General features: G+C 42.8%; 1 protein-coding gene across 3 annotated transcripts in view; it reads left to right on the plus strand.

Moving 5' to 3' along the window:
- Positions 1–20,807, plus strand: part of ZSWIM8 (zinc finger SWIM-type containing 8) — a 168,390-nt gene that overhangs the window by 80,213 nt on the left and 67,370 nt on the right. For all 3 annotated transcript variants that reach the window (XM_045023766.1, XM_045023767.1, XM_045023768.1), the window contains exons 4-8: positions 11,396–11,568; positions 13,374–13,481; positions 16,741–16,822; positions 17,259–17,379; positions 17,853–18,054. In XM_045023766.1, coding sequence (XP_044879701.1) covers positions 11,396–11,568; positions 13,374–13,481; positions 16,741–16,822; positions 17,259–17,379; positions 17,853–18,054 — 686 coding nt within the window. The remainder of the gene's footprint in view (positions 1–11,395; positions 11,569–13,373; positions 13,482–16,740; positions 16,823–17,258; positions 17,380–17,852; positions 18,055–20,807) is intronic.

Consider the following 20,807-nt stretch of genomic DNA (forward strand, 5'->3'; position numbering starts at 1 on the left):
ATGTGTTAACTGAATTTCAGCCAATTTCATTTTATGCCTGGGCAACTAACAGAAAAGGACAAAGTATTTAATGTGGGGAGGCTACCATCAAAACTTGTTCTAGTAATAAAAGGGCAACAGGGAGGTGTAGAGCAATGTTGGGAACCTTTAGGAAAGGGATGGATAATAAAACGAAAATATAATGCCACTATATAAATGCATAGTAGGCCCACTCTTTGAATATTGCATGCCATTCTGGTCGCCTCGCTCAAAAAAAAAAGTTAGAATTGGAAAAGGGCAACGAAAATGAGTAGGAGTACGGAACAGCTTCTATATGAGGAGAGATTAGAAAGACTAGCACCATTCAGCATACAAGGGAGATGATGGGGGGTAGGAGGGGGAATATAGAAGTATATAAAATCACAAATGCTGTAGAGAAATAATAGGCAAGTGTTATTTATTCCTTCACTTCATCATAACACAAGAACGAGGGTCACTCGATGAAATAAATAGGCAGCAGGTTTAAAACAAAGGAAGTACTTCTTCACACAGCGCACAGTCAACCATTGGTCTGACTAGTATGGCCATTCTTATGTTAATGTAAAATTAACAAAGGACAGTAAAAATCATACACCAACTGGGCCAGTGGAGGAGGATGGAGAGGCTTTAAAAAAGTGGGAGAGGAGGATGGCAAACTGCATAAGATAAAGTAAAGGGACTTTTCATCTCTATATGCAACTGGACCTCTTTCAACCAGTTATGCACCCACCTTAAAGCCTCACTAAAATAAAGATATATCAAGTGTATTGCTTACCTCCGATCCAATAGGCCAGTAACCTTGTCAAAGAAGGAAATTAGATTGGTTTGGCATGATTTGTTCTTGACAAACCCATGCCGATCATTCCTTATAACCCTATTGTCCTCTAGGTGCTTATGGATTGTTTATTAATTTGTTCCAGTATCTTGCTATGTATCAAAATTAGGCTGACCAGTCTATAATTCCCTGGGTCCGCTTTGTTCCTTTCTTTAAAGATAGGTTTTCCATTTGCCCTTCTCCAGTCCTCTGAGACTTCATCTATCCTCTTTGAGTTCTCAAAGAAATTACTAGCAGTTCTGAGATGGCTTCAGCTAGTTCCTTAAGTACCCTAGGATGAATTTTATCAGGCCCTGTTGACTTGAACACATCTAACATAGCTAAATATTCTTTAACTTGTTTTTTCCCTATTTTGTCTTGCGTTCCCACTAGCGATTAATATTTATTGTGTTGAGTATCTGGTCACCATTAACCTTTTTAACGAAGACTGCAGCAAAATAGGCATTAAACACCTCAGCCATCTTGATGTCATCAAGTATTAGCTCTCCTTCCTGACCAAGTAGAGGACCTATGTTTTCCTTCCTCTTTCTCCTTTTTTGCCTTAGTCTTTCTGATTTTGTCTCTATATGCTTGTGCTATTCTTTTGTATCCTCCTTGGCAATCCATCCATGTTTCTACTTTTTGCATGATTCCTTTTTGATTTTCAGATCATTTAGAGAGCTCACCACACAGCTAACAACTGTGACAAAGTCAGGCCAGAGGGCTGCAAGATGCTCATATTAGGTTGCGGGAGGTAGAGAGCAGCCTATGGGGAGCATCCACCTGAACCCGGGGCTCAAATAATTATGGTGGGCAACAGAAAAATAACAAGGATGGGTGTGAGGGTCAAAGGGTCAAAACTAGTGATCCCCGAAGAGGACACCGAGCAGAGAATCCCGGACAGCGCCCATGGCTCCTCAAAGGTGTCAAGGAAACCAGCGGATGCTGCCCAGAGAAACTCTGCCCGGAGACATGAACGCAGGGAGGACTGGAAATAGGCCCCACAGTTGTAGAGAACCCTCTCAGCCAACATTCTCTCCTGGTTTTATAGATAGCCACTTTGGCCATCGCGAAGAGGAGGTTGACGAGCATGTCCTGCAACTTTGTGGGGCCACAGATAGAGTGTGCATATATAAAGAGGTGGGAGGAGAAGTGTAGCCAAAACATAAAAGGAGGTCCAGGAGAAGCCGGAATAGGGGCTGTAACCTGGCGCGCTCAAGACAGGCATGCTCCAGGGTCTCCCTCATGCTGCAAAAGGGACAGGAGTCAGGGATGGAAGTGAACTGCCCCAAGTGCATGTCCGTTCTCACAACTCCGTGAAGGAGCCGCCAGCTGATATCCCCAGCGGGCCATGGGACTAGGTTAGAATACAGGCTGGCCCAATGGGGTTCCTCACCCTCACTATGTGGCAACAGGCAGGTCGTGCAGCCGGCTCAAGGCATACAGGTGGGACGGCCCGGGGGCTTACGGGACAGGGGCCTGAGGAAAAGGTCTAGAGGGCCCAGAGGGCGGAGTGGGATGGGCGGGGAGCACCCTCCTGTAAGACCTGCGTGTTAGCCTTAGAATGTTAAAGGCCCCTTTTCCTACAAGCTGAGAAGGGGTTACCTCAGGTCAGTTAGGGACACCTGAATCCAATTAAGAGCTGCCTGAGACCTTTTAAAATGCCTCCTCTGGTGAGAGCAAGTGGGGGAGAGAGAGAGATACAGGCTAGTGGCAGCAGGGAAATAGGCTTCTCCAGGGTGAGAGGCTGTGCTCCTTCCCATAGGGGAAACCAATCCAAGTGTCTGCTAGGACAGACACCCCTGGGCAAGCAACAGGACAACACCCTGCCCCACTGAGAAGGCAAGGAAAGAGACTCTTTGTTTGTGAGACTCTTTTCCTTTTTGTTTCGTGGCGTATCACCCCGTAGGCTGACCCCGAGGCCTACCCTGAAAATACGGCCAAAGGAGCACAGAAGAGGGAAGACAAACACTGCCCAGAGTGGGGCAGATTTACCCCAGGCCCGCCACGGCCAGAGGGGGAAAGTGCTAAGTCTGGTCAGACAAAGGCGTTACCTTCCCACACAACATATTTATAGTGGCACTTTGCATTGTTGCCATGTTACAAGGTGAAAAAAAAACATACTTGAAAGCAGCCTGTTCATCTCATTTTGCTTGTAAAGAGATACATTCATAGTGCAGTAATGACAGCAGCACTGACTGCTAGGTGGCATGAATGCTTCCTTTCTAATCTCGTTTTCACTTGCTTGTAACTTTCCAAACTTCTACCTTTCTGACTTGAGTCTATGGGACAAATAGAACCTCAGCAACACCAGTCAGCAAAATGGCAACTTTATTATGAAGGAATAGATGCTATATACATAAGACATCAGTTTAATAACTCTAGTGGTCTGGGTTAAGATGCCTTAGATAGGGCTAAGAAACATTAGTGTGGAGTGTTCTGCCAGTGAGGATCACGCCGCCTTAGCTGTCAGATTTGACAGCTAACTCGAGGGTTTGGTGTTTAGATATTCGGAATGATCTTCTTTGGTGTCAAACTCAAAAAATGCCACATGATCTTCATACTTGTTGACTGAACACTTACGCACTTTCCCTCATAACTAGCTTTCTGGAGCCATTGCATTTTTGCGGGGATGGCAGATAACCTCCAGTTTCTTGCACCTGATTTTGGAAGTTATGAATGTATGAGAGTATATAGCTCCTTGTAATGTGCTCTTCTGGGGATGTGTAGAAAAATGGCATATTGACAAATATAGGGGTAAAGTGGAGAGCGAGAGGGAGAGAGACAGTTCTTTGTGTTTCTACAGCCTTCTAAAAGGTGACCAGCTCAACCAGGTGTGCAGTGGGCATGCTTTCCAGCAGAAAGGGGAGAAATCGCAATTGTGATGCAGTGTGATCTTCTAAGCAAACGGATGGGTACAATAAGATTGATCTCTGAAATGGCTATTGAATGTTGAAGATACTACAGGACTTTCCTCCTCCTTTGCTATTAGAACCATTCTCCCCTCCCCAAACTTCTGTAAGTGATCTTTCTTCATATACACACAAAATGTCACTACAAGCTCTTGACATGAAGGTGTCACCATGTCCGTCCTTGTTCTCTGGAATTCTTCTGATGGCTCTCCTGGCATGCATAAGCTGAGTATTGCTGCAGCTCAGACTTGTTACATGCTTAATTTTTGTTGTCTCTGCTGATATATTTCCTAGAGTAGTGAAGAGACTATTTGAGCTGTAGCATCCAAATGTAGAGCATAAATTAGACCTGTAGCTGGTGATGAGCAGTAATTTTGTGGTGAATGCTTCCTTTCATTTTGATTTTTTCACATTTTTCTGCCGCTTTAGTGATTGGGTGGCATTCAAATGCACTAATCACCCAGATCAGGAGGAGGATTTGAATCCCAGTGCACAGGAGCAATAAAAAAGATAAACAAGGTACTAGCAAGTTTGTATTAGCATAGAGATTAAGTACCAAGCAAGAGGTACTACACTGTATATGAATTGTTAGAGAATATTGTGTACAGTCATTATAACAGTCTTGTAAATCATTATAAAATTTCAATAGCCTGGGTGTGCAGTCTGCTTGCCCACCCTGACACTAATGCTTCTGGGAGAACAATTTTATATACCTGTCCAAAAATACAATTTTTTTGTCATCCCAGGGCAGTGAATGTGTCGGAGTCTTCAAGGCTGAATATTATTATTTTGGAGGTGGTGCTGCAGAAAAGAGCACAGATACCAAGTCTGAGGAAATTAATTGAGGCTACATTAAAGGAGTTGACTGATATTCATTGCTAAAAAAGGATATGCCCAGGTGACAGAGGTCTTCAAGAGACATTTGAAAAGGATTGACATGCTTTGTTAGCCTTTTCCTGCTCCTGGCATTTAAAATGTCTCAGTGAATAACCAGTATTTGTAGAGGAAGTTGCCTTATGAAGAGAATGGGTATGCACTGTGTGTAGTAGCTATTCTTGAAGCCAAGGGTCAGTGAGATTTTTCCAGCCTTCCTGAATGTAAATATTAGGGCTGTTTGATTAATCGCAGTTAACTCACGCAATTAACTCAAAAAAATTATTCGCGATTAATCGCAGTTTCAATCGCACTGTTAAACAATAGAATACCAATTAAATTTATTAAATATTTTTGATGTTTTTCTACATTTTCAAATATATTGATTTCAGTTACAACACAGAATACAAAGTGTGCAGTTCTCACTTTATATTATTTTTATTACAAATATTTGCACTGTAAAAATGATAAAAGAAATAGTATTTTTCAGTTCACCTCATACAAGTACTGTAGTGCAATCTTTGTTGTGAAAGTGCAATTTACAAATCTAGATTTTTTTTGTTACATAACTGCACTCAAAAACAAAACATTGTAAAACTTTAGAGCCTACAAGTCCACTCAGTCCTACTTCTTGTTCAGCCAATTGCTAAGTTTGTTTACATTTACGGGAGATACTGCTGCCTATTTTTTATTTACAATGTCACCATAAAGTGAGAACAGGGATTTTTGTAGCTAGTATTGCAAGGTATTTATGTGCCAGATATGCTAAACATTCGTACATTCCTTCATGCGTCAACCACCATTCCAGAGGACATGCTTCCATGCTGATGACGTTTTAAAAAAAAAAATACATTAATTAAATTTGTGACTGAACTACTTGGAGGGGAGAATTGTATGTCTCCGGCTCTGTTTTACCCACATTCTGCCATATATTTCATGTTATGGCAGTCTCGGATAATGACTTGGCACTTCCTTTTAAGAACACTTTCACTGCAGATTTCACAAAGAAGGTACCAAAGCAAGATTTCTAAAGATAGCTAGAGCACTCAACCCAAGGTTTAAGAATCTGAAGTACCTTCCAAAATCTGAGAGGGATGAGTGTGGCGCATGCTATCAGAAGTCTTAAAAGAGCAACACTCCAGAACTACAGAACCCAAACCACCAAAAAAGAAAATCAACTTTCTGCTGGTGGCATCAGACTCAAATGATGAAAATGACCATGCATCAGTCCACACTGCTTTGGATTGTAATCGAGCAGAGCCCATCATCAGTATGGAAGCATGTCCTCTGGAACGGTGGTTGAGGCATGAAGGGACATATGAATCTTTAGCGCATCTGACATGTAAATATCTTGCAACAGTGCTATGTGAACACCTGTTCTCACTTTCAGGTGAGACATTCTGAACAAGAAGCAGGCAGCATTATCTCCTGCAAATGTAAACAAACTTGTTTGTCTGAGCGATTGGCTGAACAAGAAATAGGATCGAGTGGACTTGTAGGCTCTAAAGTTTTACATTGTTTTATTTGTGAATGCAGTTTTTTTATCTAATTCTACATTTGTAAGTTCAACTTTCATGATAGAGATTACACTACAGTACTTAGGTGAATTGAAAAATACTATTTCTTTTGTTTTTTACAGTGCAAATACAGCGCATGTTAGCTATTCTCTTTTTCTCCCTTCATGCCTTTTTTTTTTTTTAAAACCTACAAAGGAAACTTTTACTCTCTACTTATACACCTTCTTTTATACCATGAACACATAAACATTACTGTTATACAGTACATTAGTCTTATTATTCAATGTATGCCATATATACCCTTTCATTAAAATAACCTTATTACAGAACTTCGGAACAACAAGCCAGGACAAGCACACCCACATTGAGAAGTTCACTTAATATAACCTCTAGTCCAATAGCTTTCCACCATCCCCAGCCCTCTGGCTAAAAGTCTGAGGTAGCCAGAAGGATCCCTTGTACAATATGGGGAGTGGGTTAACTGTTCATGTCCTTGCTTCCAAAGACTGTCAGTATGCAAATTTTAACAACAATTCACAATTAAAAGATTTGGCCAATGTAGTTTCTTTCTCTTACTTAAGAAAATGTATTAGACTGTAGTATATCACATTTTTCTGATGTAACCAAACACTTTGTATTCTAAGTTGAACAAAACAAGTATCTGCATTTCAATCCAACACTTCCGCTTGATTTCAAATCAGACCATCTCATGAAAATATTAAACACAACAAGTCTGGCCACGAGACAAACACCACAAGACAGAACATAGAACACACAACATAATTTTGACTGTGCCAGTAAATCATGGTACGTTGAATGCTGTGCAGCTGGCATTAGTTTTCTTTGATTATCTGAAAGACAAAAACAGAGGTCCACCCCTTCTGGGCAGTTAAATACTTAAAATATACAAATACTCTTGTTGATTCTAGGCAAAACAGAGGAATTACCCCATATTTTCTCGTATGTGTTTCTTAGACAGCCCTGGTTCAGCGGCCTCTACCTTATCAGTTAGTTAATTTGCATTAACACAGATGCTTTCTGGCTTGCTTTTTTTGACTTTTAACTCCTGCTTTTAAACACTGAAAGAAAACATCACCACTTATAGTGCCTTTAGAGCCTAATAAAATTTTCATTACATAGTACTGTATACATTCTTCAACTGATTTAACAAAATTGTTCATAGCCAAACGATCGCAATCTAATAATTTCTTTGCCTGAATTTATCTACAAACATTTCAAAGACACCAAAAACTTTTCTTTAGCATTTTTACAAAGTTCAACTGCTGTTCCCTCCAGCAACTACAGAGTCAACTTTTCACTTTCCTTAAAAATCACTTGCTTGTCTCCCAACAGTCACTTTTATCAACTCAAATCACCATTCCAAATATCCTCCTGAGTATTTGAAATCCTCATGCTTATATTCACTTACTCCTTCCTTCCACTACACCCTCAAAAGTTTCCAACCTGTTTTCCAATCTCTGTGTCTGTTGCCTGCCCGCCTGGGCCCGATCCTTCTTTTTTCTCGCTGAGCCGTCCTTTCCATTGGCACCAATTTGCTCCACTACCAGTTTAGCTAGGATGGTGAGCTTCTCAACTAGCCCCACCTTTCTGGTCTTTTCCCCAAAACATTTCTACTCACAAGACTACCCGAGTCCTCCCTTGTAAGGCTTGCCACCTGGGCAAAAATACATGGCCATTGGGTAAAGGCCAATCCAAACCCCTTTAGGGGGTCTACCCAGAGACCCACCCACTTGTCTGCTGACAGTTAAACAGGAAAGAAAATTACACAGAAAGCAGAGAAAATTACAGTCTAAGCCAGATTTTTCTACTTCTATTACATTGTCCGTTACAGGGGGCGGGACAGAAAGATCTCAATACAACCTCAGAGCTTCATCGCACACATGGCTTCCACTCTGAGGAATTACGAACGAGAAGTTCAGTTCCGCCCACACACCCAACGCCCAAATGAACAGAGCAGAAAAACAACAGTAACCGGTTAAACAGAACAGAACCAAAACTAGATAGTGCACTAAAACCAGATATAACCTTATTACAGAACTTATTCTATTATGGCTCACCTTTAATCATACAATCCTTATCATATAACACCAACAATACCAAACAAAGCAAACATAAAATAACAAGGGTAAAACAGATAGATGGTGTAAATTCTGCAGGGCTCCCCCATTATTAGTTGCTCACCAAACTGTGACAAATTCCTGTTACCAATTTATCCCTCATGTCAGGTGATCAGACTGACACTGCAGGAGGTTGAGGGAAGAAAACACACCATATAACCAAATTTTAAAGCTTCATTAAAAATAATAAAACAACAATGGAGAGTGTTGGGAATGCTCCCACCTCACTCAGGAAAAATATGAATGCCCCAAGCCTTAAGCCACTTTAATACTCACACATGTCTCACTGGAAAGTTAAGCTTTGCAAATATAATTCCAATTCTGTAACTTGTACTGCCTTTGGTTTGCCTATGTCTCTATTTTTCCACATCAGCTGAGGCTGAAAGCAGTTTTTCTTTGCACTTAGCATAGTCCGCGCTGATTCTTGACCTTGAACACAAAACAACTTCTCCTTTATCTCTGGGCTAAGCTGAATTTCAAATTAACCCGTTCCTAGACAAATTGCTCACACTGTGTCAGAGGCTTTTCTTTGGTGATTAAAGGCTCCTCTGAGATATATGATCTTATCTAGATTGAAGGTACCTTCTAATGGGCATTGTTTAGATGGATTTTCACGCGTGTGAAGATTCCAATTCTCTAAATACCTGCAGGTTTTAGGACCATAATGTACGTACATGTAATATGCTGGGGTACCCTTAGGGGGTAAGGTGGAATGTTTAGACTGTCCCTCCCCCATTTTCCAATCACACAAACTCAGGGGGTGCCCTGTCCGCGCTAGCGGATCAGAAACTAAGGATCTCTCCCTACAGGGTACTCACACAGGAGAGACTCACAAGGAAGACTACGACTCTCCTACACCTCCCTTCAGCAAAGAGCGTCGGCTAGTCTCTGGGAGACGGCGCCGCTTACTCTAATTGCATCCAGTGAGATGATCAGATTGTCAGTAGCCCACACGGAAGGGAAAGGGGAGGGAAGATGGGTTCACACACTCCGAGACCCAGGTAGCTTCCTCGCCGGACTATGCCAGGCTGAGTCAGCCCACCGTGGGTCGGATCTCCTAAAGATCCACTAGTTACCGGGCTTGCGTTAGAGCAGTCCTGATCATGAGCTTCCGCTTCACAGGGTACTCTGGGCGTCTTCCGATAACGATCACTCACACTGGTGTACACACACACACACACACCAAGGCCTCTTTTTTCCTTTTTATCTCTTTTTACATTTTTTTTTTTTTTTAACCTCGATGCATCTTTACCTGGTCCGGACCAATACCATGAGGCGGTATGACAACCCCTCTTGAGGCGGTAAAAACCCCTCAGCACCGGTGCATTCTAATGCATTTACCTATGCATTACCTTATGTATTTACCTATGCATTTACCTTGGCCAACTCAGCAGTTCCCAGTACTGCTATAAACTAACCTTATTGGGGCCTCTCCCCAATACCACTCTGCATTTGATCCTGCTGCACAGTCAATAAGTTCAGATGGCGTGAGCCCAACAGAGACAGACGTCCTCACGGACAGTCCTCCTCCGATACCCCAATAGAGATTTCAAAAGGTCTCATACCTCTCATGTGGCGCCATGGGGTTCGAAGGGGAATGATCCGTAGTAGCCGTCTGTGGGTCCGTGGGCGTTGCCATCCCGGACGAGCCCCCAAATTGTCGGAGAAAAACTCAGTTCTCGCTTTTTGTTTGGGTGCAGCAAAATCAAATACTTTATTATTTCTCCAGTAATTACAATGGAGGGAGAGAGTGCCATAGGACACAGGGTCACCCCAGTCCTGGACAGGTCTCTCAACTGGTAAACAATTACAGCAAGCTTTATACCTTTGTTACAGACAATTTCTAGCAATAATACAGACGGTAAAAAGCAACGAATACATTTTGTTTATACATAAGCTTTTCTGCTATCTTATTTGTCTCACTCCTAAGAAAAAGCAAGACTGCATATTCGGTTATCTGAATTGCAAGGTCGTAATAACTTTTCACACAGTTCACTCTGTCTCACATTATCTTGCTTCTACAAATCTCACGTCATTAGGGTCACAGCTAGCCTAACTCATGCTAAGTAACTGACATTCATTAAGATCCCTTCAAATCCTTGTTAATTATTTCCTGGCTTCCACATTTGTAATAAAAAATAAATATAAAGTGAGCACTGTACACTTTGTATTCTGTGTTATAATTGAAATCAATATATTTGAAAATGTAGAAAACATCCAAAAATATTTAAATAAATTATATTCTATTGTTTAACAATGTGATTAATCGCACGATTAATTGCGATTAATTTTTTTAATTGTTTGACATCCCTAGTAAATATGTAATTGAATTCCTTCTATGTTTTCTCATGGAATAATTGGATTGATTTATTTTTAAAAGAGTCACTGGAATTTCTCTTTACCATTTATTTTAGTTTCATACAAGAAGATGCTTTAGTGCCAGAGAATACAAGTTATAAAAATAGGATATCTACAAAATCACAAGGAGGCATGGACTTACTTTTACTCCTTCTGGAGCAATAATTCCTGGCTTGTTGGTGGTTTCTGTAGGGGAATAAGTGCTAGCAGGTACTCATGCATAACACAGAGCTGCCCCATTTTATTCATTTCAGCATTCTGAACTTTGATCTGGTTAGAGGGGTTTTTCTTAGAATCATTGGTTTGGCAGTAACGTCTGAGGGTTCATCTAGCTGATTCATCTTCAATATAGCAGGGCTGAATTAAGTCATCCTATACCATGCCTAATGCAGGTGCCTAGTCCAGCCTTGAACATCTCTGCTAATAAAAGTTCCACATTTTTTTGTACAAGCTTGCCTGGCTTTCCTTGACTATAGATTAACATTTTAGATTAAAACTGTTATTTCTGAATCTCTTGCAAGGTGTAGATGACTTGCTTCTAAAATGTGATATTCATCTGACATCAGCCAAATGGGAAGAGCCCAGTACTGGAGACTTAACAAGTTGCTGTCCCAGTGTGATTGCTGTTCTAATAATCAGAAGAACTTTACTGTTTAACATTAAAGTACAATGTTAAAATGCACATGCACAAGTGTTCCTTTGCATTCTGCACAGTGTCACACACTGATGCGCAGGGGATAGTAACTTTGGCCTATTCTCCAACAGGTTTCCACCTGAGTGCCACCGTGGTACCTCCGCAGATGGTGCCACCAAAAGGTGCATACAACGTGGCAGTGATGTTTGATCGATGCAGGATCACCTCATGCAGCTGTACCTGTGGAGCTGGGGCCAAGTGGTGTGCCCATGTCGTGGCCCTCTGTCTCTTCCGGATACACAATGTAGGCCTTTAAATACAATTCTGTCATTCTCTAGGTATCTTCCTGTAATGACTAGGGGCTTTGGATGGAAGCTCCATAACGTGACCCCTGCTTGGTTCTCTCCAGTGAAGTTATTCTTGACTGTTCCTTATCTAATGGCATGACAGTTGTGAGTCATGCAGCTTTTGAGACTGGAGTCTTTGTATGGTAATGCAGGCCCTATGCATTCACAGTTTGACTCTAAAGTTGATACTGTGCATCCCACTGTGATTAGATAAGATATCCCACTCTGCCCTATTTAATGTTTCCCTAATGTTTCTTCCTTCAATCTGCAAAGGGTTAACAGTGGGATTTCTTGGGATTTGAAAGCTGTTGTGCTGTTCAGTCATCCTGAGTTGTATTTCAGTCAATCTTGGTCTTCGTATGCACTCACTCATTTAACATGCTGTGCTGTGGGTAGGTTGTCTGCCACCTGCCAGTCTGACACCCAAACTGCGAGTCTTGATTTTTTTATTAGTGCCAGCCATGTGCATGGCAATGTACAAACATAGTGAAGAGCCACTCCTTGCCCCAAGGTGCTCCAGTTGAAAATGGGCAGAATATAATGTTAAGACACAAAATATACATGTGGAGGGTCTAGTCTTTTGTTGCAGATTTATCTGCTTAGTGGATTGTTTTTGAGAAGCTTTGCAGAAATACATTTTAAGGAGGGATTTGAGTGTGGACTGTGGAAAGGATAAGAAGATTCTGCATTGCCATGGAGCAATTATGGTCCATAGTGGTTTTTAATCAATCCCAGGCCCTCTAAATACATAAATAGATGCTAATTACCTGTTGAAATTCACTAATAGTTTATCACTGGTATTTCACAATGGATAATCATCATGAGCTTAAACTGATACTTGCTGCCTTTAGTCTCCAGGTGGCAGCTGAGTGTATTAAACCCAATTTCTGCTCTGAAATGGTTTCTCTGTTGAAAAGTTGGTGTGAGAGGCTGAGACTAGGCAGCAGCTTTCCTTATTCACAGCATTAGGCAGAAGGAGGTTTGGAGCCCCCTGTGTGACAAAAGCAAACCAGCATCTCTCTCACCAGAAAGGTTTTGCTCATTATTGAGAGCATTGTGTTGTTTGCATACACTGAGTGCAAAAAGGAAGCTGCATGTAAAGGGTATTGCTATATGCAGACATACTCAGATTCAGAACTAAACCAATTATCAATGCTATCTTACTCATTGAAATGCTCTCGCTTTATTCCAGTTTACATTTAGGTGGCTTCTGCTAGGAGATCTTGTTCTGCACAGTGAAAGAATTTGTGGAATTGGCTTTTGCTGTCTCTAATATATTTTTTTAAAAGCCTGTAATGAAGAGAAACTGAATTTAGAATTAGAATGAATAAGCATCTAACAGTGTAAGTGGAATGAGTGGTGAACCACAGAGCTGTTTCCTTTGCCAAAAGCTAAAAAATAATGGCCTGTTTTAGAGGTTTGTTTGTGAATTCTCTGCCAGTGTTTGTGCAACTGCTAACTACAACAGAGCTTATGCACAGCTGTTCGCAGAATTTCCATGACAAGGATCCTTTTCCTAAAAACAGATTCTATAAAACCAAGCCATAGATGGTTTGAGTTTAGGCTACAGCATTGTCTTACGTGATTACAAGAAAATCCATATCCACATAGAGCCAGGAACCTGTGCTAGGACCCTGCTAGAAACACCTGTGCTTAAACATGGCTGTTACTAGCACTGATTCAATCATCTGGTGGACAGGGCTTAGTTCTGTCTGACCTTGTTGATAGCAGTATGCTTACATCTCCTCTCCTCTCTCTCCAGGCATCTGCAGTATGCTTGCGAGCACCTGTTTCAGAGTCCTTGTCTCGGCTGCAGAGAGATCAGCTACAGAAATTTGCTCAGTACCTGATCAGTGAACTCCCACAACAGGTAAGTGGAGACAATTCTATACCAATGGAACCCTGTTAAACTGAGATCCTCCTGGATTGCTTTGATCTCTGCCTGTAATGTTTTACTTCCCAAATAGCCAATTACTGTATCTGATCACTTTCTAATAACTGGGGAGGCTTTCTTTTGTTGTTTACCACAGGGTTTAATAGTTATTTGTTGTCCGGTAAAGGATTAGAATTGTGTCCTAAAAGGGGAGAGGAGAGTGATGCTTAGTCATCTCAAGAAATTGGATATCACATAGGCATAAACAGGTGCGTAGCTCTTGATCATGAAGATCATACATCTGCCAAAACAAAAGAAATTAACAAGGGGGAAGGGCATAGTGTTCAAAGTACAATTCAGTGTTTGTTGCCTCTTTATTGTGTATCAATTTAGTGCTGATGAAAGCTGCCTGATTTGACAGCCCTGAGAACTGTCTACAGAACATATACAGCATAGCCAGTGGAAGTGAAGGATTCCCCACCCTGCCTCACCAGTGTTTCAGCCCTAATCTAAAGAGGCCACCTCACCTGTAAGGGTGAAAGGATAGTTCAGTTTCTGATTCTGAGCTGTTCAATCTTGCCATCTCTGCTGAGGCTTGCAAAGCAGAGGGACAGCTATGATGGGCTTTGTGATGCTTTCCATGAGTACTTTCACACTGAACAGTCATTGGATCGTAATAACTTTTGGTCTCTACCAGCCTGGGCTGCATTCAAACCAGCGAGGATGAGATGTAAGGTTTTTACGTATTTCTTAACCAGTGGGTCAGGAGCTGATAAGGGTTGAAAATTTTAGTGCAGCTGCCAAAGAAAATCTCACTCCTGCACAAAGCCTTACCCTTCAAGGCCAAGTGTTGTCTGTCTGCCTCTTGAAACGCACACAAATTACTAGGCTTATTGTTGTTGGTGATTATATTTTTTTATTCTTGCCTTTATAGTAAATGTAAGGTCTTGAAAAGTTTGAACTGAAAGTAAGGGTTGCTAACCTGGAAAAGTTGAGCAACATTGGTCTAAGCCTCTCAATCCCCCTGCTTCCTCTATTTTTGAAAGTATGTGCATTCAGTGCACAGTGAGTGCACAGCTTTTTTCCACTACGGGTTAGGACACTAAAAATGTGCACAAAGCACCTTTAGTAACTCATGGAACTTTAATAAGAACAATGTAAGTAAGACTCCAACCACCAAAAGTATTAAACTGCTTAGGAGCAAAAACTAGAGTAATCACATCAATGTAAAGGCAATAACATACAGGTACTGTCCCTTTGCTGTAGATAGACCGTGAACCAGAAGCAGTAACATTTCTTCCTGCTGGAGTATGTAAGAGAACCAGCCTTTCTCGCCCCCCTCCTGATTTTGTGGATTTAAGTATTTGGGCAGTGATTAGAAAAAAGCATCTGGAAACACGAGTAGTGCTGCTGTCAGTTGTTCCTTAGCAATGAATGAGCTGTCTGGTTGGTATAATGGAAGGTGTATCGTCTCCTCCAATAGTGCATGCCTGCTGTGACCCCAGGAACAGCTGGATGATTAAATTATTGCCATTTTACCAGATGATCTGATGGGATGTTGTCCAACAGGAAAGTTTTAGGCTTTATTGGAAAATCTGTCTTAATCTGTTTAATATAATCTTGGATCATTTTCACTTCGCAAAGGGCCTTCGATAAGGGAGGGAATGCCCCAAATTCATCCCATAGCCCCCAGAGTGTTGGGGATTAAGGTGTCTTGATGTGGCTGCTTGTGAAGACTTTGTGTATACGATGTAAAACATCGGTTCCGTGAACCACTGGTGGTCCACGGAGAGCTGGAGTGTCACATGAGGTGGCTTTTTCTCCTTATTTCCAGCTGATGAAATATTGCCACGGGGAAGCTATTTACTCACAAATGTGGAAGAAAAGTGGTCCTCTGGAGCATGAATGTAACAGGTGGAGTTCTTGAGATAATCTCTCTGAAGATGATGTCTATGCTGTGAAAAGAGAAAGCCCTGATGTCGAGCATTTGGAATTTGTTACCCAGTTCTCCTTCTGAGGGCTACCTGCACTGGGGAACACAGTCTCCCTATTTCAGTTAAGCACACAATTTTGTTTTGCTGAGGTATTGCTCCCTCAGGCACTTGTTGCGTGTAGTGAATATTCCCTTCCTGCTGCTGTTCCTCAGTGCTGCAGCCTTCAATATGTGAGGTTGTGTTAGCAAGTGATCTCTTACCTCTTGGATTTCTCACCTCTCTATATGTTGCAAAATATAGTAATGGGAAAGCTGCAAGAGCCACCTAATGCCTAGCCTGTTTCTCCAGGTGCCTCATAGACATGAAATGTCCCCACTGAACAGTTGTGGATATTGTTTTCCCTCAGTCTTTTTATAAGTGAAGATTGGCCCATATCATTCACAAATTTCTGACTATGTAGGAGGGTGTGCAGTGAGAATTTTATGCTTTAGTCTCAGGTACATGATCACCTTTACTCCAGCATTTTGCTGTGCAAAGTGGGAGTGGGTTGAGAGAGGAGGCCTGTCTTTGACCCTCTGTTGTATCACTCTTAAGTCTGAGCTATCTTCATAATCCATTGTGCTTATTGTGAGCATGAATCCTGGTAACAAATGGATCCAAGACTGCAGCCCTGTACTAGTTTGAAAATCAGGAAAGCCAGCCTTCCTCCCTGCATTGCAGCTCCTAGGAAGGTCGGACTAAACCTAGGATTTAAATCTCCAAATCACCTGGAGACAGTGCTATTCAGCGTCTTAGGGAACGAGTTGGGGATAAGAAATGGAACCATATATAGTGGGTACAAGAAAATGGTGGTAGTAACCTCTCAACTGCAGCCACTCAAAAGAGAAGCTTGGAATTTTACTGCTGTCTCCCACTCTCCCCAAGAAGGTTTGATCGGCCACTCCTTTTCATGTTACTTTGGTTTACCTGTTAGGACGCAAACTTTGCATAAAGGTTTACATTAAAAAGAAAAAAGGTGGAAAAAGTGGAATGGCTAGGGTTATACTATGGTATCAGCAATAGCACATGGCGTTCCCTCCACTCTCCTTTTTTTTTAAAAGGAATATTACACGTGTCCGGCATGCAAGAACCTCTGGGTTGAAAACAAGGAAAGGAGCCTTAAAGAGTAACCTGGATTGAAGTGTTTTTAAACTGCTCTGACAAGCCAACAGTTCCTCAGTAACAATAATGAAAATCAGAGTAGCTTCTTGGTTTGTTATGACAAGACAAGATATGCAGATTTACTTTCAAGTCACATTCAACATGTTTCTCTTGTGTTTTAGATTCTTCCTACTGCTCAGCGCCTACTGGATGAGCTGTTATCGTCTCAATCCACTGCCATCAACACAGTGTGTGGAGCCCCAGGTAATTTGGATAGTTTTTATCTGATTTGATTCTCTGTTATCTGCCTCAAGGATGGGAGCAGATATTTCTCCCTTGGGTGATGTTACTGAATTACTGCTCCTGAGATTGCTGTGGGAAGACAAGGAAAGGGGATAAGTATATGTGTAAACAGAGTTGCTGGAGGGAACTGCTGGTGCTGCAGACTGATGAGCAGGCATGGTGTGGAATCTTTAGATACTGCACAGCTTGGCTGTTTTTAATGGAAGATATTTTCCATTAACCCATTGTGCAATGACTGCAATATGTTTCCAGGCCCCATGAACAGTTCTGAGACTGTTGCTTTCTGGATGGGATGAAGTTAAAGTGCATTGCTTATGTGCGGCCTGCAATCTCTTGGGTTATGGGGTGTAGACTGCATCTCTCCGACACCTGCAAACTGTGTATGTTCTTTCTCAAGATCCCACTGCTGGTCCCTCAGCCTCAGACCAAAGCACCTGGTACCTGGATGAATCTACTTTAAGTGACAACATAAAGAAAACCCTTCACAAATTCTGTGGGCCCTCTCCTGTTGTCTTCAGGTAAACTGCGTCATCTTCAGAGTAAGGACTGTATCCCTGCCTACAAAGGGTTGCGGAACATGGACTCAGAGTCCATGGGAGTGCTCTCCTTTGCTTCTACATGGACTGTATGGTGTATAAGTGAGCATCGTGCCATGAAACTAAGGATGCTTAATTGTGGGGTCACTCTCCCAGGTAATGTTCTCTGTCTGTGCATGTCTGTTGCAATGTTGAGTCTCAGTAGATAAAAACCCTCTTTAGTACTCATTTAGTCTTTTCACAATGTGTGTGTGTGTGTGTGTGTGTGTGTATATATATATATATAAAAAACTTGCTTGTTCCTGTCTGACTCCTGTTATGCTTACTCTTAAGTGATACACATTTGTCAAAGCCCTTCTCAAGATGCAAATATTTGATGGCCCAGAATCTATTTTTGTGTTGCTGTGCTTTGTCTTGTCTTCATTCCTGTTCTCCCTCCCCTTTCACTCTCTCAGTGATGTGAACTCTATGTACCTCTCCTCCACGGAGCCACCAGCCGCTGCCGAGTGGGCATGTCTCCTGCGTCCCCTGAGAGGGAGAGAGCCTGAGGGGATCTGGAACCTGCTCTCTATTGTTCGGGAGATGTTCAAGAGAAGAGACAGCAATGCAGCCCCTCTGCTGGAGATCCTGACTGACCAGTGTCTGACCTATGAGCAGGTATTCAGTCCCTCCTGGGGAAGCAGATCGGTTACTGGGGAACCAGTCAATGGTAATGACTGTTCAATGCTGTTAGAATTCATGGCTTGGAAAAATTTAGTCTTTATGTGCATTGTGGGAGAGGCACATTCCCTCCAAAGTGAACTGCTCTTCAGTGAGCTTCTGTGGTCTGACTTTGGGTGCTGGATCGGTGATGCTCACAACTCCATTGCATCCCATGATGATGTCGTATATGTGTATTTGTATTAAATCCTTTTTGTCATCTTTTGCCTGTGCCTCTTCTGTCCAATCAGTGCAGTTTACTCTGTTAAATTTTCCAAAACAAAGTCCATCTGCTATGACCATTACTTTTGACTTTAAGGGTTATGTTGGATGGCACAATTTCAGACCCTTCAGTTATTTAGTAGAAAATAGCTTTTGGAAGCTTTGAGCCTTTACTTTAAATCTGTTAACAATAGTAATAATAATAACAATTTTGTTTGAATTTAGTGGTAGGGAAAAGGTTCATTTTGACAATCCTAGACACAGGTTGTCACTCCACAATACAGGTGTAACCATGGGTTTCTTCAGTGCATGCTTCTCTCCCCCTTACCCTATCATATGCCTCTACCTTAGTTGGAGTAGGAAAATCAAAGGTTTCTCTCTCCATGCCCATTCAGTCCTTGCTCTTTCTGATGATGCAGCTAAGAGGAGAACCATTTGTGAGAGTGGATATTATCAAGTCATCTGTTCTTTCGCAACCAGACTGAGCCACAAAATTCATTTCACATAGGTCACTAAACTGCAACCAGGTCGTGATAACTTTAGTCACTACCAGTGTGCTGGATTTGCCACTATTGTACTGCAGAGTATATTTTTATAGCTCTTTTCCCTATCTCCAGTCATTCTGCTCTTGTTTTCATTCTTGTGTGAGGTTCCATCCAGCCCTGTGTTTCTATGGGGCCCTTCTTTGGGTATGTCTACACTATGAAATTACTCTGATTTTACAGAAGTCGATTTTTGGGAACAGATTGTATAAAGTCGAGTGCATGCGTCCACACTAAGCACATTAATTCAGCGGTGTGCGTCCACAGAACCATGGCAAGCATTGACTTTTGCAGCAGTGCACTGTGGTAGCTATCCCACAGTTCCCGCAGTCTCCGTTGCCCATTGGAATTCTGGGTTGAGCTCCCAATGCCTGATGGGGCTAAAAATTTGTCGCTGGTGGTTATGGGTAAATGTCATCAATCGACCCTTCCTCCGTGAAAGCAACGGATGGATGTTGCTGACAGATGCGGTACTCCAGTGCTAAACAGCAGCACCTCCTTGCCTTTGCCAGTTAGCAAAGTCATACTGTACCGTCTGCTGCTTTGCAAGTTAGCAATGATGGTTACCAGTCATACTGTACCATCTGCTGCTGTCATGGGTGTTCCTGGCTGGCCTTGGTGAGGTCGGTCGGGAGCGCTTAGGCAGACGGGCGTGCCTGGACAAAAATGGGAATGACTCCCCAGGTCATTCTCTTCTTTAAGTTTTGTCTAATGGAGATTCAGTGCTGCCTAGAATATCAGGCAAGCCTACTAAAGAACCACAGATACAAACGGCTGCTCCGGGTCAGAGCCCCATACATCCCACAGAAATGATGAGCTGCATGCCATTCTAGGGGATGCCTTTACAACAACCCCACCCGTTGCTTCCCTCCTTCCCCACCCATCCTGGGCTACCTTGGCAGTTATCCCCCCATTTGTGTGATGAAGTAATAAAGAATGCATGAATTTGAAACAACACAGACTTTATTGCTTCTGCAAGCAGAGATCAAAGGGGGGAGGGGAGGGCGGTTGGCTTACAGGGAAGTAGAGTGAACCACCATTCTGCACTTGCTCAGCCTATAGTTGAACTGCTCCTTACTACTGTCCAGGCTTCATGAGCCATGGGAGCAAGGGGCAGGGTGAGGTAGGTGTGACCACATGATGCTGCCGACTGGAAGAGCAGCCTGAGGCAGAAGCCTCCAGCTGGCATGATATTCTAGGCAGGGACTGAATCTCCATTAGACAAATCTTAAAGAAGGGAATGACCTGGAGTTATGCCCATTTTTGTCCAGGCGCCCCCGACTGACCTTACCGAGGCCATCCAGGAGCACCCATGTCTGTCCAGGCGCCCCCGACCGACAAGGGGCAAGGCAAGGGGATGCTGCTGTGTAGCACTGCAGTACCGCGTCTGCCAGCAGCACCCAGGAGACATATGGTGACAGTGAGCTGAGCAGGCTCCGTGCTTGCCGTGGTATGTCGTCTGCACGGGTAACCCAGGGAAAAAGGCAAGAAATGATTTTTTGCCATTGCTTTCATGGAGGGGGGGTGGAGGAGGTGGCTGATGACATTTACCCAGAACCACCCGCGACACTGTTTTTACCCCATCAGGCATTGGAAGCTCAACCCAGAATTCCAATGGGTGGCGGAGACTGCGGGAACAGTACAGTAAGCCAACCCTGTGCGCCATGTTGTCAGTCGCCCCCCCTTTCCCTCAGGGAGAGCAACCTTTTTTCCATGCAGACATCATGCCACGGCAAGCATGGAGCCCACTCAGCTCACCGTCACCGTACGTCTCCTGGGTGCTGGCAGACGTGGGACTGCGTTGCTACACAGCGGCAGCTCATTGCCTTTTGGCAGCAGATGGTGCATTATGACTGGTAGCCATCGTACTCCTGGGTGCTCTTTTAGCTGACCTCGGTGAGGTCGGTCGGGGGCGCCTGGGCAGACATGTGCTCCTGGCTGGTCTCG

The sequence above is a fragment of the Mauremys mutica genome, chromosome 7 (genome assembly GCF_020497125.1).
Source record: "Mauremys mutica isolate MM-2020 ecotype Southern chromosome 7, ASM2049712v1, whole genome shotgun sequence".
Taxonomy (NCBI): domain Eukaryota; kingdom Metazoa; phylum Chordata; order Testudines; family Geoemydidae; genus Mauremys; species Mauremys mutica.